At 35.2% G+C, this 23483-nt stretch overlaps 1 protein-coding gene across 3 annotated transcripts in view; it reads left to right on the forward strand.

The window, feature by feature from the left end:
- The window catches only part of ZFR (zinc finger RNA binding protein), an 86385-nt gene that overhangs the window by 58526 nt on the left and 4376 nt on the right, over window positions 1-23483 (forward strand). For 2 of the 3 annotated variants that reach the window (XM_018065619.1, XM_018065620.1), the window contains 5 exons: window positions 2297-2438; window positions 6988-7085; window positions 7947-8042; window positions 21567-21678; window positions 21797-21894. In XM_018065619.1, coding sequence (XP_017921108.1) covers window positions 2297-2438; window positions 6988-7085; window positions 7947-8042; window positions 21567-21678; window positions 21797-21894 — 546 coding nt within the window. Of the gene's footprint in view, window positions 1-2296; window positions 2439-6987; window positions 7086-7946; window positions 8043-21566; window positions 21679-21796; window positions 21895-23483 lie in introns of those variants that run through there. The other variant, XM_018065621.1, reaches the window with a different exon arrangement.

Genomic DNA, 23483 nt, shown 5'->3' on the forward strand with positions numbered 1-23483 from the left:
AGTATTATGGAAATGTTCATTTTTACCCCTTGTCTAGTTCAGAAGTTTTTGGCAGGACTAACTGTGCTTCAGCTTAAACCTAAGCCAGCCTTTAAAGTTTTGGCTTGACTTTCCAAATTGCTTGATTGTACAAATTGGTAGCACAGTTTTCTACTTTGTTTTTTTAGGTTTTATGGTGCTTCGCTTCAAGATGAAGCCATCTTGCTAATTTATTTTAAAATGTAAAGCTGCAGCACATGTCCTCTTCCTATTCTTTTTCCAAGGTTTGAATCATAAGAGAAGACAGTTGTTCAGGGAAAATTTTCATTTTTTGATTTTTTTTTTTTTTAAACAAAGCCCATGTATGTATAGTAAGCTTAAAGTTTTAGAATTCATGAACTTGCCTATTTAGTTGAATACATGTTTTTAAAAAAGTATAGTAACTAAAATAAAGACTTTCTGATTTGAATTTTCCCAGCTTTATTATGATTACTTTCCATTTTGTACATGTTATAATGGTAACAATGACTTGTTGCTGTCTCCATCCAGGAAGTTGTGGCAAATTCAATTAATAGAATATCCCTTTTTGGTCCTACAAAAACAAAAGTTTTTAAGTTTGAATTAAAAAAAATTTATTATAGTATCTTGTCAGAATCACAGACTGGAATTTAAAACAAAGGTTCCTTGAATAATTTAGTGTATAAAACTTATTTAGGTATTTGAAATTCAAGAATTGGCATTTCATTGGTAGTATGTGTTGTACAGTAATGTTAGGATAAATAGTACCTGACCACAGCAAACCAGCTGATACCAAAATGGATAGTGAAGCATGCCGTTAAACTTGAGCTCTGATGACTCTGGCACTTATTGTTGTTTGCTCTCTATTACCATTGTTCCAGATGTGAGATTTTTTTAAATTGTGGATGAGTCTTTTTAAGCATAGGAGCCAGGAGAATTGTCATTGTGTGTCTACTTGTTATACTTCCTTGAGGCTGCTAGGGCAGTGAAAGGGAGGAAAAGAAGCTTGAGGACTTAGAAAAAAGTATGTAGTTTACAAAGAAAAATCTTAAATTGTTGTGTTTTGTAAAACTACAAAGGAGAAAATGTTATATTCTAACTGAACAATCAGTAGTTAAGCTAATTCTTTACAGCACATTCTTTACCATCTGAGCCATCAGGGAAGCCCCAAAACAAAATACATTTTCCAAATCAATCTGTACTTGTACAGTGGATAAGCAGAAGAGATAGAATTATCATCATCACTATCGTAGTTAATGTCTACATGATACTGTGTGCCAGGCACTGTTTTCAGTTCTTTGTGTAGTTCATTCGTTCATTCTTCCTACAGTCTTACAGGTTAGATAAATTGTACTGTTCCCATTTTATAAAAACGGGTATAGGGGAGTTAAATATTTGCCCAACTTCACATCATTAGTAAAGTAGCAGAGCTAGGATTTGAACCTAGATTGTTGTTGCTGTTCAGTGGCTAAGTCATGTCCGACTCTGCGACCCCCATGGACTACAGCACACCACGCTTCCCTGTCTGTCACTGTCTCCTGAAGTTTGCTCCAACTGATATCCATTGAATATGATGCCATCCAACCATCCCATCCTCTGTTGCCCCTTCTCCTCCCCTCAGTCTTTCCCAGCATCAAGGTCTTTTCCAGTGAGTTGGATCTTCACATCAAGTGGCCAAACTATTGAAGCTTCAGCATCAGTCCTTCCAGTGAACTTAGATACTATACTGGGAACACTCCATGTAATTTCTAGAGTCTTCCTTTGTTCATGTATACTGTACTGAAGCTTATTACATGTATACTAAATTGCAGTGAATCCTGTTGTTGTTGGTTTTTTTTCTGTTGAGCAAAAGTTTCTGCTCCCTGATTTAAAATGTAGATCTGTTGATTTCACAGACAAGGTGCACTGGGTATGGTTGAATTACAGCTCCTGTTAGTTTCAGGTATCTATTTTAGTCTCAAATACTAGCTACCTGGATGCTATTTTAGGAAGATATGGTAATAACTATAGCAGTGTTTCTTTCATCCAAAAATTCATCATCTAAAAGGTGCATACACACATACAGATAACTCATATGATACAAATAATGGTAAATATTAGTTCAACAAAGAATTCTAAAAGGAAAAAGGAGCAAGAGATTATAATTTGCTTGTTTTGCAAGGCTTGGAGGGAAATAGTATATGATCTAGTCCTTACAAAATGGTTAAAGTAGTGTGAGAAAGTGAAAGAGCCATAATGAAACTGCTTTGTTTGATAATGTAAGAGGGCCAGCTAATTTCTTGTACTCTTCATTATATAGGTTATAAGTCCTGAGAAGTATGACATAAAATGTGCTGTTTCTGAAGCGGCAATAATTTTGAACTCATGTGTGGAACCCAAAATGCAAGTCACTATCACCCTGACATCTCCAATTATTCGAGAAGAGAACATGAGGGAAGGAGGTTGGAAAGCCATTAAACATTCTACTTTTTATTAACTTCTTTTTTTTCCATTTACCTACTCTTTAAGATGGCATTAAGCCCTAGAAGGCAACATGCTGGCATTACATATGAATCTGATAGATTTGACTTACATAGCAACTAGTTTTGCTTAAGATTATTTCCCAGATCTTTTATTAGTGTGTTTTTAGTAATATACTTTTATATAAAACACTCATAGTATTCATTTTCTTGATTTTTTTTTCTTTTCTTGCTAACCTCAGATTTCTGGAAAAAGTTTAAATTATTCTTAGTCATAAGCATAGTTGACTATATGAAAAATTAACTATTGCTAGTAAAGGGCCACAAATTTAACTTCTCTTAAGTCATTGTTCTTGTCTTTAAAAAAGACAAGGGAGTTTCATAAGTAAAATTGGTTGAATACTCATAACAGTTTAAGAGACATTGTTATATATGTAATCATGGATTTGGCTTGTCCTGAGGTAAATATTTCTGGTTCTCTGAGGTTGCTCTTTGGTTTGGAGCGCTTTCGTAAATGCAGAGCATCCTAATGCACTTAGATTTGGGCATCTGACCCCCGCTTCTCTACCAGAGATTTGAAAAATAAATGATGGTAGGTGTAGTTAATGAGTTATAGCACAATTAGGGGTTTTTAACTTACTTTACAATTCTAGACTGTGAAATCCTGCTGGTGCCAGCAATGTTGCTTTAGGGACTGTCCTATAACATTTTCAAAGCTTCAAAAGCTTTTAAGCCAAAAAGCATGGTCAGTGTCTGCGGTATGTTGGTTCTGTTGTTTTATGGGTCAGATAAAATTTACTTTGTTTCCTTTCATGTTGTTTTCGTACATCTTAATTGGTTGAATATGGAGTTATATGGTCTACACTAATATTTCTTTGTGATACAGATAGAGGAGAAAAGAATACTTAAAATTAATTTGTCTAAAATAGCATGAGTAGGCTCTCAATTACTATCCCTTTAAATTTGTTTTCTTACAGCAAAGCAGGGTTTTGTTTTTTTTTTTTTTTTTAAGGCACTGGGCTTTACACAACCCAGGAAAACAACATTTTTACTAAAAATGCGATCATTAAGAGACTTGCCTAACTTTGCATACATAATATAGATATACCACATATCAGGACTTGGACGTTGTATAAGCTTTTATCTTAAAAATAAGTGGGTTTTGTGTGAAGGTTCTTTTATATGAGCATGAATTTCCACTCAAGGTCTGGCTGTGGATATTGCTGGAAAAACAGTTTCTGAGTCAATCTGATCAATTCAGATGCAGCATATGACTCTTAGGATTTGAAAAGGAAATCTTTGATTATGTTATACATAAAAGTTACTGTATTTAGTATGAAATTATAACCACTTAACTTTATTTCAGAGCGCATTTTGTCCAGTTATATTTAGGTTTACTTAAATTTGTGCAGTATTAATAATTATCATATTTGTAGTCATCTGTAATAACCTATCCCTTCTAAAGGAAACAAAATTATACTTTTGTCTGACCCAGACTTGAGTTAGAATTATTGTTCTGAATCTCATAAGTATTATGGTAAAAGAAATGATCAGTCCAAAATTGAAAGATTTTCTTCAAGACACTGAGCTGAAAAGTTGGATGTGCAAAAAGTGTAGAAACACTGATAGTGTTCCTTGCTGCAGATAACTGCAGTAAACCATGTCTTTAGCCTCATTATGAAGATTGCTGCAGAATAACGGTATGTATTCTCCCTCACTGCAGCTCTGAATGCTCTGTGTCTTAAAATCATTTAAAGCCTCTAGCTTGCTTTGGGGAGTTAGTCCAGGGGTAAGGAAGGCTTTGCCGGAAGAGTACTTGTAAACCGTGAGACTGGTGACTTGCACGTAGTTGTTGTAGGCTCTTAAATGCGTAATGGTCCTGTTTAATACCAAAAATTATTTAAAGGATATGATTAAATTTCCCAAATAACTGTTAAACACATGACAGATCTATTTTACAGTACTGTGTTTGACAGTTAAACATTAAGTAAACCTTTAATTGACGTGAAACTTAAAATGTTCAAATGTTCTAACCCTTGCTACAGCATCTCTTCTGTAGCAAGTCAAGTATTGTGTGTGTTTTTTTCCACCTTTAGCTTATCAGGCCCGGTCCAAAGCCTTCTAGCAGAGGGAATTGATTCCTGTCAGGGGTTGCTGCCAAGACATCGGAAGGATTTTTGACCAAGGTTTTCAAAAGCTCAGTGTCACACCTGCCATTTGATTTAAAGAGGGATATTGGATGCAGAGTCTGGCATTTATTGTCCTTTGTGTGGCTGTTCTGTTTGTTTTGTCTTTGTCTCTTCTAGAATTGAGCAGTGTTCACACTAGTTTTTAAATTGTTGGGTGGATTATATATTTTACATAACCATGTTAATTTAAATTAATATATTCCCATTAACTTTTAATCATAAAATAGTGTGGACACAGCGTGTCTTCTAACTGGTGATTAACCCCTTAAAATTCATAAAATACCTCTTGTAGGGTAAGAATTTGCTTTTTTTTAATAAATTAATTTTTGTTTTGTTAACTGGGTTATTAGGAAGCAAGTATGATTTTAGTACAATATATCTAAGGGGTTAATCCACTTGAAATATAGAATGGGTGCAAAAATCCACACTCTAAATTTGACAGAAGTTTCCTACTTATAGCTCTTAATTTGTTTTTAAATTGCAATAGGTGTCTTGGCATCTTTGAAATTGTATCATTAATTTAAATTTCCGAAGTTATAAATGTTTGTGTGCAAAAAGAAAACTTTTCTTACATTGGAGGAAATTAAAACATGAATTAACATTAAAATTCAGAAACTTTAGAGATTACACATTATCACCTATTTGCATTTTAGCTTTAGCAAATAACATAAATAAGAGACATGGAAAGGGTTCTTCAGCCTGTTTTATAACCTTGCTTTGGGGAGTGGTTTTTTGTTGTTGTTTCTTTTTTTTAGTTCTTCAATTAGCTGTGCTTTCCGGTGTCCTTTTTCCTTCTTTCAGAATAGCCCATTTCTTAATTATGTTCACTATAGTTTTGGATTCAGTAGTTGATCTTGCAGATTTTGAGGTTATTTATTGGTTTTTTAAAATTACTAGTATTTCTGACTTGCTACTCTCTTCTTAGTGCCCAAGTTCCTCTTTCAGTGTTCATTTTCAGAATGCCACACAGTGTTTTTTGAGTGTCTGTAAATCTCCCTTCTAATATGTTCTCTGAAAATCCATGCCATCTGATTGTTTAAGGAGTAAGAACTAAGAAAAGAAAGCCCAGACAAGGGATACAATTTTTATCACTTTTAAAATATGCTTTTTAATATATCTTCTACTCAAATAAGGACAAGTATCTTTTAAGATTTCTGAATGTTCATATAAAAATATACCATCAAATAACTTGCCCAGAGTTGCAGTGGTACTCTTAAAATTATCCTTCATGTGTTCTTTTATCATATATTTCATTGTTTGTCTCATATTCATTTGGTACCCTCAATGATTTATTAAATCATATACTAAATGTGCTTTAATTTGGGTGCTTTCTATCGAGAAGACTGCTAAATTCAATAAATTACTTGCCTGGCATGTTATTTTCCTATATTTAGAAAATGTTTAAATATCACCAAGAATTGTGAATTAGATTTAGTTATGAATAGTTTGATTAGCAACTTTTATATACATTTTACCTATATGTTTAGATTAATGTAAGCTGGCCCTTCAACTAGTTTTATTAATATAAAGTTTTTGCCCTGATTTAGGTTCAGATTTTCTTCTCAAGTTTTATATAACTCATTTATATTTTATATAATAATTGATTAAAATCAGTTATTATAAACTATAACGTAAAAGATTGTGCATATTTATCATCAAACCATTCTGCTTACTGTATCTGTTCTATTTCTATACTTAATCTGTTTAAGCAGGCTAGTTCCTATTGCCCTTTTCTACTTTACTCATTGTTTCTCTCCAATTATTCTTTCTTTGGAATACTTTATGGGAACTTTGAATTTTAAAGGGCATTTCGTATTCCTTTACAACTAAAGTGCTCTTGTGGAAGAGAAATCATTGAACTCCTAGAAATGCCTGTTTTTGGCTCCTTATTTTTTCTGTGATTGTTACTACATTGATCATCCCATATTTATCATTAGTTCTTTGACATTTTAGTCCCAAAATAACCTGTGACCATTTAAAATACTGAACAAACAGGATAGTTTACTGTACATTCTCATTTATTAAGGTGGATTTTTGTGTTCCCTCTTGTTGTCTTTGTGCTGGTGCACTGTATCCAGTAATCCTTCCTTTTGATATTCTTTTGGTGGGGTAGGGTTTATATTTGTAGAAATTACTTACTATATTTCTAAATTAAAGAGTTCAATTCTTGATCTTCATATTAGATTTATGTAAATTTGTTAAATAACTTCCTGGGTTACTTTAAAGTGCTGACAAAACCCTCAAATGGCTCGTGTGACACTGATGCTACTTTAAGGAAGTGTCTTGCTCACCTGGTCAAACACCCATTCCTCACTGCATTTTGCCAATTCAATCCATTTTAGATGTAACCTCGGGTATGGTGAAAGACCCACCGGACGTCTTGGACAGGCAAAAATGCCTTGACGCTCTGGCTGCTCTACGCCACGCTAAGTGGTTCCAGGTTCGGAACATCATTTTACTTTTTTCTTGTAGCCTTATGAGAGAGTAGTTCAGTACAACATGTTTAACTGTGTTTAAACATTTCAAAAGATTGCCCAAGCAATACTACTTTAAATATCAGAAAATATGTTAACATAGAAGGCTGGGTATGAAGATCTGCATATTGCAGGTACTATTAATTTGACAATAAACTAGGATTTTGGGGGTGTTTTGTAGTTTGGGTTTTTTTATTTTTATTTTTAGTGGCTATATTTGAAGCTGACTTGTTCAGGAACATCACATGTTTGTGTATATATATTATATTCCATAAGGCTGCAGATTAACTTTGCTTTAAATAATGGAATATGTGTTTAAAGCTTTGTGTATAGTTTTAAGATTTTTTCCCCTCTTTCTCTTAAGTTAATAAGTGTAGGGAATGAAAGGTGAGGAAGCAGCTGTTTGGTTTAGTGACTTTGCAGTTATGCAAAGGCACAGAAAGGAAACCAAACAGATTTCCTTAATCTTTCAGTCCCTAGACAAACTTTTTAGCTCTTTACTTTTTCTTTTATTTCTAACGTAGGCAGACTTTTTTTTTAAGTTTACTGATTTAAATGAACACAGGTCAAGGTTCACAGGGGATCAAGAACAATTATTCTTGTATAATCTGTTTACTTTGACCTAAAATATCAGCTTTTAAATACTAACCCTGGCATAAAATATTGCTGTAAATGGCAGCTCATAGAATCCAATTTTAAGTGTGGTTATTTTTGTTTTATTTTTATCTGAGCTTCCATTGAACAGTGGTATTTTAACTTTTTTTTCATCAAGGGATATTTTTAATATTTCTAAGATTAATTCAGTTGATTTTTGTGTTGCTCTCAAGGCTAGAGCTAATGGTCTACAGTCCTGTGTGATTATCATACGTATTCTCCGGGACCTCTGTCAGCGAGTTCCAACTTGGTCTGATTTTCCAAGCTGGGTAAGTAATATGTAACTGTATGTGAAAAATAAACATCTCAGAAATATTTCTGCAGTTTTTTATAGCCTTATCTTACATCTAATTATCAGCTTTATTTCCATTTCCTAAATGGAGTTTTTTCTTTTTCTCATGAGAAATCCTAGGGTCTTATCAGACTGTTTAACTTGCTAAGAATTATACTTTTCTTTTTGTATTTTCCTCTTTTTTTTTTTACTCTTCACACAGTGTTTATTACTTTTATAGATGCAATTATTAGTTGTACATATATAAAGATACAAAGAAAATTTTAAATGAGCTATTAATCTCCCTATGCAGGATTTTGTTATTTTAATAATGTATAAGGAATTTTTAACATTTAAAAATAAGCATTATGCAAAAAAATGCATAAAATTAGGAAATTCAAATAATGCAGAAAGGCACAAAATAAGAAGTGAAAGCCTTCTCATCATTTAAAGGCAAGTTATCATGGCACAATTTGTTGTGATTTTTTTTCCAGGAAGGAGAAATGCTTATATGCATGTCGTGTATATTCCTATTTTTTTATTTATGTACAAATATCTCTTTGATGTTCAAATATTTGAGTTCTAAATAGCAAAAATTCAGATATAGAAGGATTCATTCAAAAGTATAACTGAACCTACAGATTCTAGAGTTGGGTTAGGGAGAGTTGACTAGCCAGGGTTATCTTAATTCTGGGAGCTCTTTGAGAGCTATATTGACTACTTGGTGTTTCGTTTGTATGGACATGCCATATTTTATTTAACTGGTATCTGTCTGATGGACAGTTGCATTGTTTGCAGTCTTTTGCTATTAAATTTTCATTGTATTATGGTTATGCTTTTATGAGTATTATATACATGTGATGGCTAGGGTCAATTGCTATAGAATTCCAAGGTCAAAGAACATGTTTTGATTGTAACTGGGAAAGGTGGATCATTTAAAATTACCGAAAATTGTTGAACTCAGCATTTTCTTCACATCCTCACTAACTTTGGGATAAGATCACACTTCTTAACACGTTAGGTAAAAAATGGAGTCTCATTTTTTACTTAAATTTCTTTAAGTAATTATTGGCATTTATAAGTATTTTTCTCTTAACTGCCAATTCCTATTATTATATTTCTCATAATTTATAATTACTTTCTGTAAGAAATTAGCACTTACCTATATTAAAATAATTTTTCCAGTTTTCCTTTGCTTTTCAACGTAATAATTTTTGCTGTTTTATAAAAGGTTTAAAATTTTCACAAATTCTAATCCATTAGTGTTTTATGACTGAACAACTTTGTATTCTGTCTACAAAATACTCTCTCATATGTTTTAGGTTATAGATTATTCACACATGCTTTCTTCTAGAGCTTTTTCCCCCCAATCAAGTTATGTTTATTATAGATGTTTGCTTATTTACTCCTGGAAGGATATATTCTGTATTACAACAGGAGTTATCTCTCAGTAGTGAGAGGTGGGCTTAGGTTAGAGATCTATAATGTTTGGATTTTACTAGGATAAAATATACATACATTACTTGTATAATTATAAATTAATTTGAAAATCATAAATGGACTAGAGGTAGATCCAGCAATATGTCTTTCCAGACCAATCGTCAATTATTCCAGTACCATTTAGCATTTTATTTAGTAGTGATGTTCATTCTCCCAACCTCCATTTTGAAATATCACCATTATCATAAACCAGTCGTTCTCAACCACATTTCAGTTTTGCCTCGGGACATTTGGTAATGTTTGGAGATATTTTTGGTTGTCGATACTTGTTATCAGTGGCACTGAGGAAGAGGAACCCTTTCTTAAACCAAAGTTCTTTTGTTGCAGGCCTGTTTCTACAATAGTCTTTCATTCCTCAGTCTTCTCTGTTAAACGCTTTTTTCTATTGATTTTTTACGTATTTCTTTAACTGGCTGCATCGAGTCTAGTTACGGCACACGGAATCTGCATTGTGTCCTGTGGGATTTTTCCTCGCAGTACATGGACCCTAGTCCAAGCACAGGCTCTAGAGTGCTTGAGCTTCTACAGTTGGAGTTCATGGACTTAGTTCTCCTGCAGCATGTGGCATCTTAGTTCCCCAACCAGAAATTGGACCAATGTCCCCTGCATTGCAAAGTGGATTCTTAATCTCTAGACCCCCAAAGAAGTCCTTAATCTCTTTTAATTTTTAAAATTTCATAGTGTGTTTTAAACTTCAGATGTCCTTTTCATCAGTTTCCCCCTCTCCGTTCTCTGCTGCTCATTATAAACACCATCTTGCACTGTTTCAGGGTTTTGTTTCTGTTTTTAAGTGTATTTTGTTTTGTTTTGTTTTTCTCATGTTCTTTTTCCAAAAGAATCTGACTGCCATTTTGTTCAGTTTGATGAACTCCAAAGTTCTTTTAGTTATTTTTAAGTAGTACTGTATTGAATTAATAGATAATTGGTAGAATATCATCACTTTTGCAGTGACAATACAGAAAGTTTTTTGTTTTATTTTTGTCTTTGTTAGATTTGGACTAATTCTATAAAAATTAATTTAGAACTTTTGTTCTTTCTCTAAACTCTGAAACAGTTTTTAGGATCATCAGAAATACTGTTTTTTGATCATTTGTAAAATTCATTTGACACTATCAGTTCCCAGGCCCTTATAAAGAGGGTAGCGCTTTCTTGATTTCTTTTATTGTGAGTAACTGTTTTGTTAATTTTTCCTTCTCCTGGGGTTAATTTTGGCAACTTTTCCTAGAAAAATTGACCCATTCAACCAGATACTCAAATTTTTATATAATAGAGTTCTGTGCTCTTAAAGTTTTAAAAATGCCTATTATAGCATCTTTATTGTTTCAATTCTCTGATTGATTAGTCAGTAACAGCAGGTGCAGTATTGGAGCAAAATAACCAATAGGTGTTTCAGTATTTACTTGTGATGAAAATTCATTGAATTATTGGTAGATTTTTAATATAAAAATGTATGTGCATTATATAACTTAAACTTTTTTTAATATATAAAAGTACAAGCATTCTACATTATCATTTTACTTGCTGCTTCTTTCAGCTTCAGTCCGTATAACCCAGGTGTCCTTGAGACTTTTTCTGTTGTAGTATGTCTAAGCTTCAGTACTTTTGAGACTGGACTCTCAGGCCACTCCTCAGCTATTCTTGAAGTCTGAAAGTCTCACTGCAGATGGGCCTTTACCCTACACCTTGCTTTTTCTCTTTCTCAGAGAGAGCCATAAACTTCAAGGGACCCTCTCTGCTTTGAGGGTGCAGAGCTGTAAGAACTGAGTGGAAAGAGAGGATGCACAGGTCAAAGGAACTGGGGGAACATGGGCCTTGGCAGAGTAATGATGGACAAATCCGGGAGGGCAAAGAAAGCTGCTGGCCAGTCTATGGAATCATGTACATATAACATAAAATACCAGTATTTTGGTAGTTTAAAGCACACCAAAATGTCAGTATTTTGACATTTAAATAGCTCTCAACATTATATCCTTTTAGTTCAGTCGCTCAGTTGTGTCCGACTCTTTGCGACCCCATGAATTGGCAGCACGCCGCCCCTCCCTGTCCATCACCAGCTCCCGGAGTTCACTCAAACTCAGGTCCATCGAGTAGGTGATGCCATCCAGCCATCTCATCCTCTGTTGTCCCCTTCTCCTCCTGCCCCTAATCCCTCCCAGCATCAGGGTCTTTTCCAATGAGTCAACTTAGGCAGTAATTTATCCATTTTGCCTTTTTTTTTTCCCTCTCGCCTCAGAGAGCCAGCTCCTTGGACTTAGCTGCCAGATATGCTGTTTTCCTTCTTAGTAATCCATTAATTTCTTTTTATAATTGGAATATAATTGCTTTATAATGTTGTATAAGTTTCTCCTGTACAATGAAGTAAATCAACTATATGAATACATGCATAGTTTCCCACTTGGACCTCCCTCCTGTCCACCCCCCTATAATTCATTAATTTCTAATTTCATCTCTAATTTTCTATTTTCCTTGGGTTTAATTTCTTTTTTTTTTCCCCAAACTTCTTGAGTTGGATACTTGTTTAATTTACTCATTCTTTAATTATATAGATAAATTTTAAAGGTGTTATTTAAGGCTGAACATAGGTTTTAGCTATATATGTAATATTTTCTCTTTATATTCTCTGCAGTTTGAAATTGATTTCAATGTTGTCTTTAAGCCAAGAGTAATTTTGAGGCAGTTTTTTAATTCTACATGACTGAAGAAGAGTTGCTCTTTCTTTTGTAAATAACTTCCATTTTTCTAGCATCAGTTCAGTTCAGTTCAGTCGCTCAGTCATGTCCGACTCTTTCAGCACGCCAGGCCTCCCTGTCCATCACCATCTCCCGGAGTTCACTCAAACTCAGGTCCATCGAGTCACTGATGCCATCCAGCCATCTCATCCTCTGTCGTCCCCTTCTCCTCCTGCTCCCAATCCCTCCCAGCATCAGGGTCTTTTCCAATGAGTCAACTCTTTGCACGAGGTGGCCAAAGTACTGGAGTTCAGCTTTAGCATCATTCCTTCCAAAGAACACCCAGGGATGATCTCCTTTAAAATGGACTGGTTGGATCTCCTTGCAGTCCAAGGGACTCTCAAGAGTCTTCTCCAGCACCATAGCTCAAAAGCATCAATTCTTCGGCACTCAGCCTTCTTCACAGTCTAACTCTCACATCCGTACATGACCACTGGAAAAACCATAGCCTTGATTAGATGGACCTTTGTTGGCAAAGTAATGTCTCTGCTTTTGAGTATGCTCTCTAGGTTGGTCATAGCTTTTCTTCCAAGAAGTAAGCATCTTTTAATTTCATGGCTGCAGTCACCATCTGCAGTGATTTTGGAGCCCCCAGAAATAAAGTCTGACACTGTTTCCACTGTTCCCCATCTAGCATATAATGCAGTAAATATATTCTGTTGCTGTTTAGTTGCTAAGTCATGTCTGACTTTTTGCAACTCAATGGACTATAGCCCACCAGCCTCCTCTGTCTGTGGGATTTCCCAGGCTAGGATTACTGGAGTAGGTTGCCATTTCCTTCTACAGGGTATCTTCCTGTCCCAAGGATCAAACCTGAGTCTCCTGTATGACAGGTAGATTCTTTACTCTGAACCACCTGGGAAGCAGAAAATATATTCTATTTGCAATATGGGGAATCTTAAGATTTTCTTTGTGGTCTAATCTGTACAGTTTTTATAAAGTGTGGGCACTTTATAAAATGTGTTCTCAGCATATAATATGTACCTCTTAGTTCAACTTCATCAGTTACTTTGTTTTTCTATCTCTTTTCCTTCATATTTTTTGTCTACTTTATCTGTCCATGGAGTGACAAAGATAAGTTAAAATCTGCTCTTTCTGTTGTGTTTTTTAGAGTTTGTGCTTTATTATTTTGTTTCAATAACATTTAGGACATAAAAACATTTAATAATTATATCATTATTGTGAGTTTGAACTTTTTGTCATTCTAAAGGGCATTAAAACTTTCTGCCAAAACTCTAGCCTTTTTAAAAAGACAATTATAATGCAGTTCTACTAGTTTTATGGTGTACAACATAGTAATTCCATATTTTAACACATTGTGAAAAGATTACTGCAGTAAGACCAATTACTACAATATTGTTGACGATATTCCCTATGTGCACTTATATACCTGTGACTTTCTTATCTAAAAGCTGGAAGCTTAACCTCTAAATCCCCTTCATATATTTCAGCTATACTGCACCCTCCTAAACTCTAGTTTTTATTAGCATTTATCTGGTATGTTTCTGGTACTTTTCTATCCTTTGCCATAATTCTTATCCTTTTCTTGTTCTTTTCTATGTGTGAATATGTTTCTCTTCTGATTATTTAGACAATTAGTTGTTGACCATACCGTTTTATGTGGTATTTTCATGCATCTGTTTAACAATTTTAGATAATATCTGTTAACCTCTCATCTATAAAAGCTGAGAAAATGATCAGTTCCTCCTACTACTCCTGTCCTCTTGGGTTTTTGTTAATTTTTTTTTCATTTGTTTCATTCATTTATTTTAATGTGTCCAAACCTGTTTCTTGATTTATCTGTTTTACTCAGGGAATGCTGATTCCACTTAGAAAACAGGAAAGTTTACACTTAATGCTTTTTTAAATCTTAAAGGTTTAAAAATAACTACATTTACCTTATGTGTCAATATATTCCCTTTAATTATTTAATGTTCTCTATTTAAATGCTTTGGTGCCAACCACTAAGGCTTTACTGGGGTTTCCTCTTTCTATTTCTTGGTTGACTGCATTTTATTATCATGTAGTTTTTATCAAAAAGTGTTTTACGTTTTTAAAATTTCTTTCATGTTTGAGAATCTTTGCAAATTACCATTACTTTATTGAAAAATATATTGTTAGGTCGCAATTTTTTCTCCTCCATTTCTTGGTGTTGCTCCATTATCTTTCAGCATTGAGTATTGCTAAATCTAGTTTATGTTAATCACTTAGTAATGGGGTCACCAACTCTGTGACCCCATGGACTGTAGCCCTCCTAGCTCCTCTGCCTATGGAATTCCCAGGGCAAGAATCCTCAAGTGGTTAACCATTCCCTTCTCCAGGGGATCTTCCCGATCCAGGGATTGAACCTTGGTCTCCTGCATTTTGTGCAGATTCTTTACCATCTGAGCTGCCATAAGTCCAGCCTAATTTTCTTGCCTTTACTTTTTCTGCAGGTTGCTAAAAAAATTCTGTCTTTATCCTTGAATTTTAGTAACCAGTAATGTCCTGGAATCTGTTGTTAGTGTCATCATTTCACTCAAATCTTTGTCTGCACATTTGACAAATGATTAATATGATCCTCTATTTTCAGTTCAGTTGCTCAGTTGTGTCCGACTCTGCGACCCCATGAATTGCAGCACACGAGGCCTCCCTGTCCATCACCAACTCCTGGAGTTCACCCAAACTCATGTCCATCAAGTTGATGATGCCATCCAGCCATCTCATCCTCTGTCGTCCCCTTTTCCTCCTGCCCCCAATCCCTCCCAGCATCAGAGTCTTTTCCAGTGAGTCAGCTATTCCCATGAGGTGGCCAAAGTATTGGAGTTTCATCTTTAGCATCAGTCCTTCCAAAGAACACCCAGGACTGATCTCCTTCAGAATGGACTGGTTGGATCTCCTTGCAGTCCAAGAGACTCTCAAGAGTCTTCTCCAACTCCACAGTTCAAAAGCATCAATTCTTCGGCACTCAGCTTTCTTCACATTCCAACTGTCACATCCATACATGACCACTGGAAAACCCATAGCCTAGATGGACCTTTGTTGGCAAAGTAATGTCTCTGCTTTTGAATATGCTATCTAGCACCAATTACCCTTATATTGAATTCCCTTTGTCCTATATATTTATTATCTTTGTGATTGTTTTAATCTTTGTTCTCTTTACTCTTTTGTCCCCTGTTACTGTTTCTTTGGCAGTAATTTGGTTTTTACCCATGTCCCAATATTTACTATTTAAAATTCATTTATTAGTTTTATAGTAATGTTCAGTTTGCTTAATTAGCTCTGCAGTCTTCCTTTTCATTTCAACCTTGAGGTTTTAATTTTATTGGTTTTTTTATTTATTAAGTTCTCTATAACTCAAAATGTTGACAGTTGTATCTTCATTCCCTTAAATTATAATTCTTCCAGAATAAATTATTTTCTAAATAAATATTATTTTTTAAATAATAAAAATTTGATTCACAGCGAAACTGAGCAGAAAGTACAGAGTTCTCACATACTGTCTGTCCTTACACATACAAAATCTCCTTCTCAATATTTGCACCAGATGGATACATTTATTAAAAGCAGTGACTTAACAGTATCATTCAAAGTCCATCAGTTCAGTTTAGTCGCTCAGTTGTGTGCAACTCTTTGCAGCTCCATGGACTGCAGCCCGCCAGGCCTCCCTGTCCATCACCAACTCCCAGAGTTTACTCAGACTCATATCCATTGAGTTGGTGATGCCATCCAGCCATCTCATCCTCTGTCGTCCCCTTCTCCTCCTGCCTTCAGTCTTTCCCAGCATCAGGAAAGATGATGCTTTTCAAATGAGTCAGCTCTTCACATCAGGTGGCCAAAGTATTGGAGTTTCAGCTACAACATCAGTCCTTCCAATGAATATTCAGGACTGATTTCCTTTAGGATGGACTTGTTGGATCTCCTTGCAGTCCAAGGGACTCTCAAAGCCCATAGGAAATATTTCACTCTGTGTTCCACCCAAATGCAAAGATAACACGCCTGGTTTGTTTTAGTTTTTTTCATTTCTTTAGGGCTTAGCATTGTCAGTTCCATTTCTAAGTCATCCTTTGATACTAAAACATGCAAACAAGAGCTGTCTTAGTTTATTCACACCTTTTAAAATACTTCTGTTTCTTCCCCCGTGAGCTCTGCTTTAAGGATTGCTTACGGAAAGGAGTAGTGTTTGGCTTTCTCTCTTGCGTGTGTCCTGTTTCTTTTTTTTGGCTGCCCCATGTAAGGAACTTATTCCTTGGCCAGGTATTGAACCCAGGCCCCAGCAATGAAAGCTCTGAGTCCTAACTACAGGACTGCCAGGGAGTTTCCAGACATGGGTTTTCTCTCTTCTGTTCCCTATGTGCTGTGGTAGTCTTTGAGATAGATTCCCTTGGCACACCTTTAGGCTTCAGATTTAAAACCCACGATGGCCTCCTAGAGCATTTGCCTGTGCAGAATTTGTTCTGGTTTTTTCCTGAAACTCTTCACCATCTCCTTTCAAGAACAGCTTTCTGTTTACCTGAATCAGCAGAAGGTTTGAGGTGTGTGAAGCCACTTTGGGAAACTTGCATTGAGAGTTCACAGCAGGCTTTGATATTAATTTTCCCCTATTTCTTCCTCCTTCGAAAGATCTTATTTTTTTTTTGTTGTTTGTTTGTTTTATCTGCATGTTAGTCAAATCTCTCTCTATCCTTAGAGATAATTAGATGTGGATAATTGGAATTTTACTCTTCCCTACCTGTCTTCCGCAAAGAGCCTTCAAACTGATGAATTCTGTTGCTTTTCCTCTCTCTTTTTGGATGAAAGGTGGTTATGTTTAGAAAAAGTTCTTTGCCTCAGGCTGCCCACAACATGACCTGTTCTTACTCTCTGAGTTGGGAGAGTTCTGGTGAAATTTTTGGATTTTTTTTCCCACTCAGCTGCCAACCCCTTCCCCATTTTCTTCTAAAGAGCCAGTTAGGGAAGTGTAAATGGAGAGTTGCCCAAGCCCACTCACTTTCTTAGAAAAACTCTTTCACTGGCCTTTTCCTCCATTTAATTGAAGCCATTTTATATTTGTTTGGGTGATGGTAGTGTGCTTCATACATAATTCTTTAATCATAACCAGGTTTGGGGGGCAAAAGATCTTGTGATTTGGCTTCGTACTGTCACCTTAAGCAGAGAGTAACTTTTTTCTTGGTTTGCATGAAAGAAACTTGAAGTTCTTGTGAACTTGATCTTCAGTTTTGTTTAGCCTTCAGATTACTTACTTTGAATAAATCTAAGTCCTAACACCTGCCTTTAGTGTTTACCACTACAGTGAGTACAGCAAATAGTATACTGCCTTCAAATTAGTTCTTCTTTTGTCCTAAATCTATAGTGATGAGTAAAGAAAGCTATAGGTAAATTCTCTTGTAAGGTTGATCTGACTTAAGAATTGCCTTGTAGAATAGAAATCTCCTTTAGATTAGTACTTCTTTAGAATGGTATACCTGCTGTAAATTGCAAAAAGGCCTTTTTTTTGCAAAAAGTTAGTGTTTTAATGTTTATTGTATATTTTATTTTTTAAATCTATATTAAGCTAAGGAATATTTTATGAAAGAAAATGATCTGTCATGGATGAACCTCCGAAACATCATGCCAAGTGAAGGAAGCCAGACACAAAAAATTATGCATTATATGATGGCATTTGTATAAAATATCCAGAAAAGCAGATCCAGATAGATAGAGGCAGGTTGGCGGTTGCCTGAGGCTTAGAGAATGAGAGAATGAGGAGAAACTGTATGATGGGGCGAGGGTTTTACTTATGTGAATTTTATCTTTTTTTATTTAAAAAAAAAAAAGAATCATCTGTGAAATGATGAGATAGTCCCCAAAGAAGATGCTGAGAGGCCATAATTGTTCTTTTTGTTCATATAGCAGTTAAATTATGTGCTCCACATATCTTTTCACATATTTTATTTTTCAAGTGTAGTCGCTCCGTTGTGTCCAGGTCTTTGCAACCCCATGGACTGTAACTCCCAGGCTCCTCTGTTCATGGAGTTCTCTAGGCAGGAATACTAGAGTGGGTAGCCATTCCCTTCTCCAAGTGATCTTCCTGACCCAGGGATCAAATCCACTCTCCTGTATTGCAGCCAGATTCTTTACCATCTGAACCACCTGGAAAACCCTATTTTTTTTTGGAAGAGTGTATTAGATTTTAGTGATGATGACTTGTAGTGAGAGAGCTCCTGTCTGTCAGTTTTAGAACCAGTGAGGAGATTCTAAATGATAGAACACTGACATCACAGGGCAAATAACTTTCATTTTCGCTTGCAGGAGTAAGTTACTACTGTTAAAGATGGGAAGGAAGAATATATACCACGTGAATGTTTTCCTAAAGCAAATATTGCAATCCTGGATTTCATGTCATTTAACATATAATATCTAAGAGAGCATTTGTATTTTAAGTAACTTTTACCATCAGAATCCTTTACATTATTGCCTGAGTAATCATTTCCCTTATTTGATTCTGTTTGTCTTTGATGTTGTCCTTTTACTTTTTTTGTCCTTTTACTTTTGAATGCATGCATTTAAGAGTGTATAAACCTCCTAATGTTCTACTTTTGTTGCTTTCCTAACTGTAGACATCTGCTTGGAGACCAGCCACGTTCCATAGAAAATTAACATTTTTAAATTGCTTGCTTCACAGCAAATGATCTCAGAAGGCAGATAGTTGACTTAGTTTTACTATGATTCAATATATGTGATTCATAAATTTCTTTCTTGGTTCTTATTTAGTTTCTATCTTAATACATAAGTATAAATTACATATTCCCACTAGAGGTCAGTCAATAAGCAGGTTTTTAAAAAGCATTGATTACCTTTAATATTTTTGTATCTTGACATATCTATATTCTGGGGCTTCCCAGGTGGTGCTAGTAGTTAAAAAAGCCCACCTGCCAACGCAGGAGACTTAAGAGACTCAGGTTGAGTCCCTGGGTCAGTAAGATCCCCTGGAGGAGGGCATGACAACCCACTCCAATAATCTTGCCTGGAGAATCCCATGGACAGAGGAGCCTGGCAGGCTGCAGTCCTTAGCATTGCAGAGTTGGACATGACTGAGCACTTAGTATGCACGCACTTGTGTTATAGCTGATTATTGAATATTTGTTTTTTCCTTAACATTCTCTAAAAGTACTTAAAAATTTGAAGTATTTTTGGAATGGTGCGTATTTTAAGACGTCAGTTTTGTATTTTAGTAACTTGTTAATTACAACCCTTGATTTCTTTAATTAGCAGGATTATTTCCACATTTCTTTCCAAAAGTATTCTGATCATAGATACTTATTAAGTATTTTCTATATGCCAGCCATTTATGCTAGGCAAAGGGGTTCCATAAATGACAGTTGACAATCCTTAATTTCAAAGATTTCAATCTTTTGGACATCTTGAAATAATAATTGTCTGAACAGGAAAAATGTTTAATATGCATTCATAGAGTTGCCTAGATAACTGAAGCTGACACCTTAAAATACGAAAATTTTTAAATGAAGACTCTTTAAGGGTCTTGTGTCTTGAACAACTTTTAAGTGTCTTAAACAACTTCCTACGTTCTTCAGCTGAATTAGACTGAACCATCTTAATTTTTTGTTGTTCTAATTTACATCTATCATTATTAACACCTGTTTTTCTCAGATTTTTAAACTTCATGCTTCTAGCTGTTGTCTTTTTTTTTTTTTTTTTTTTTTAGCTTTTTATGTGTACTCTCTCTTCAGATTCGTATCTCTCTTACAATTTATTCCTAATTTGTTTGGAACTAAAACCTCCACATGTCCAATCTTTTAAGAATTATTCTTACTTAAAAGATCTGAGTAATGGCCTTGGGGTGAGTAGGTGGATGTAGTTTTTACTCTTAATTAAATCTATGAGTTTTTTAAGTACACAACTAAAAATGGATCCTCAGTATTTTAAACTTAAGTATCATTTTAAGGGTTTCATTCTAGTTTCAGTCTGTTTAGATTCTTTGAATTGTTACTCGTGATTTTATTTAAAATTTGAGTAAAAGCTGCAATGTGGATAAACCTTAAACATAATGCTAAGTAAAAGAAACCAGACACAAAAAGTGACTTGTTACATGGTTCCATTTGTATGAAATATTTAGAAAATGCAAATCTATATAAACAGGAAGTGGTTTATTGGTTCCCAGGGGCTGAGGAAAGAGAATGGAGAATGGCTACTAGTAGGTATGGAGTTTCTTTGATGGTGATAAAATGCTCTGGAATTAGAAAATGGTTACGGTTGAAAACTTTGTAAATGTACTAAAACCCACTGAATTGTACATTATATCTTAATTTTTAGAATCTAAATGGAAGCAGATTTTTCTAATAAACTCTTCAAAATGCTTTCTGGATCTAAATCCATACTTCTTTCTTTTATTCATTGATATTAACTCATTTTGAGTCTCAAGTGTAATTTACAGTGAAAGTATAATTTATATTTTAAGGATAATAGAAGTACAGTTGTATGTTAAATGAAAATTTAGATAATTGTTCTTAAAGAAAAAATGAAAGTCATCTTTACTTGGTAGAATATGGTCTTGCTATAACTCTTCAGTATTATTAGTATGTAGGCATTAAAGAACAAGTATGTGAGCCCTAAATATCTAAAGAATTTTAAGGACTGTCATATTTTAATAGAAAAGGGATAGCAGTAACTGAAAATCTAAAACAAAAAACCCATTAATCTATTTTTCTTCATTAAGTACACATTACAAAATAATTTTTAAGATATAAATTATATTGCCTTTTTTTCATTGTTTTTAATTTTATATTACATGTAATTTTTATTTTCTGATTTTGTGACTTGTTCAGTGTGATTTTCTCAATCTTTAAAATTTGTTGTTAATAATTTTCTTGTTTATTGTTATTTTTGGCTCTACTGGATCTTCTTTGCTGTGTGGGCTTTGCTCTAGTTGAGGCAAGCAGGGCCTTCTCTCCAGTTGTGATGCACAGGCTTCTCATTGCGATGGCTTCTCCTGTTGCAGAGCACAGGCTCCAGGGCACTCAGGCTTCAGCAGTTGTGGCCCATGGGCTCAGTAGTTCCAGCTCCCAGACTCTAGAGCACAGTCTCAATAGTGTGGCAACGGGCGTAGTTGCTCTGCAGCATAAGGGATCCTCCCGGACCAGGGGTCAAACCCACGTTCCCTACACTGGCAGGTGGATTCCTCACTACCAAGCAATCAGGAAAGCCCCAATCTCTAAAGGTTTTAATGACGGTTTCATAAGTATTTGTCATTCTGAAAATGAATAATTCCTTTGGGCTGTAAGCTGTCAAACACATCTTTATGTTTTTGTTTTTAGGCGATGGAGTTACTAGTAGAGAAAGCAATCAGTAGTGCTTCTAGTCCTCAAAGCCCTGGAGATGCTCTGAGAAGAGTTTTTGAGTGCATTTCTTCAGGGATTATTCTTAAAGGTAAGTTTTACTTCATTTTTAATGTTTGTCTGTGTGTTTGATAGTTGAATGAGAATTACTCATTCTTCTACAAATGGATGATGATGATGTTTTATTCTGCCTATGGTGATTGTTGTAGGTAGTCCTGGACTTCTGGATCCTTGTGAGAAGGATCCCTTCGATACCTTGGCAACAATGACTGACCAGCAGCGTGAAGACATCACATCCAGTGCACAGGTACCATTGTGTTCCTAATCCCAGGGCTTTGTTTTATCACTTCCCTTACAGTTTTGGTTTTTTATAGTTGTCCTCTAGAAGAAATGACCATGTAGTATTCATTATTCTGCTTCGTTAGTAAGTAAGCTCTTAGAGAGGATATATTCTAAACTAGATTTCATTAGTCTTCAGTTTTATTATTTTAACTCTTTGTGTATCCTGTATGAATATAAAAATACTGCAGTATTTTCAGGATCATTAAATCTAGTTGTTGTTTATGTCAGGATCAGTAGAGCAACTATTCATGTCCTCTGGGTATACAGCTTTTTTGACTCCAGAAGTGTACTAAGAGGAGAAATGGCTACCAACTATAAACAATAACCATCTAGTCTAAGGCAGTTGCACTCGTTGGACTGAAGATTTTGTTCTGTTGTCTCTTCTGGCAAGGATAATTTGAAAGAGGTCAGGATTAAAGTAAATTGTTAGGTTAAAAGTAACTTGAAGAAGAGTCAGTAATAATAGAACATTATGAATATTTTACAGACTCGCAAGATTTCCAGTTGGTGTGTATCAAACAAGTTTTGTTTTAATTTCTTTGGGTTTAATTTTCTAGGAAAGATGACAATTTACCCTAAGTGGCTTTTTTTTCTTCGTTGGTACTTAAGAAATTATTTTTTGGGTAAGAAGCAGGGCATTTGAAAACTTAATAAGAGAATTCTTAGTTGGAAGGGAGGAAACCTTTAATGTGACTTTGAAGAAAGTGGTCTGATTTTAGGAGGTAGTTAGAAATGTCCTTGTTAAAAGTGAAGAAGTGAAAAGTGTTAAAAGTCAGTGGAGAAAAGGGAACCTCATACACTGTTGGTGGGAATGTAAGTTGGTACCACCACTGTGGAGAACAGTTTGGAGGTTTCTCAGAAAAACTAGAGCTACATGACCCAACAATTTCTCCTAGGTGTATGGCCAGAAAACAAAACAAAAAATTTTAATTTAAAAAGATATACATACCCCAGTATTCACAGCAGTGTTATTTAAAATGCCAAGATAAGGAAGCAACCTTAGTATCCATCAGCAGATGAATGGATAAAGAAAGTGAAAGGGAAGTCGCTCAGTTGTGCCCGACTCTTTGCGACCCCAGGGATAGTAGCCTGCACCAAGCTCCTCTGTCTGTGGGATTTTCCAGGCAAGAGTACTGGAGTGGGTTGCCATTTCCTTCTCCAGGGGATCTTCCCGACCCAGGGATCGAACCTGGGTCTCCCGCATCGTAGACAGATGCTTAGCCGTCTGAGCCACCAGCACAGAGTTATGGATAAAGAAGATGTGGTATATATACAGTGGAATACCACTCAGCCATAAAAAAGAATAGAATTTTTGCTATTTCCAATAATATGGATTGTGCTAAGTGAAGTAAGTCAGAGAAAGACAGATACTGTGTATCACTTATGCTAAGTCACTTAAATTGTGTCTGACTCTTTGCAACCCCGTGGACTGTAGCCCACCAGACTCCTCTGTCCATGGGATTCTCCAGAGAAGAATACTGTAATAGGTTGCCATGCCCTCCTCCAGAGAATCTTCCCGACTCAGGGATCAAACCAATGTCTCTTTATGTCTCC

The sequence above is a fragment of the Capra hircus genome, chromosome 20 (genome assembly GCF_001704415.2).
Source record: "Capra hircus breed San Clemente chromosome 20, ASM170441v1, whole genome shotgun sequence".
NCBI classification, from domain to species: Eukaryota; Metazoa; Chordata; class Mammalia; order Artiodactyla; family Bovidae; genus Capra; species Capra hircus.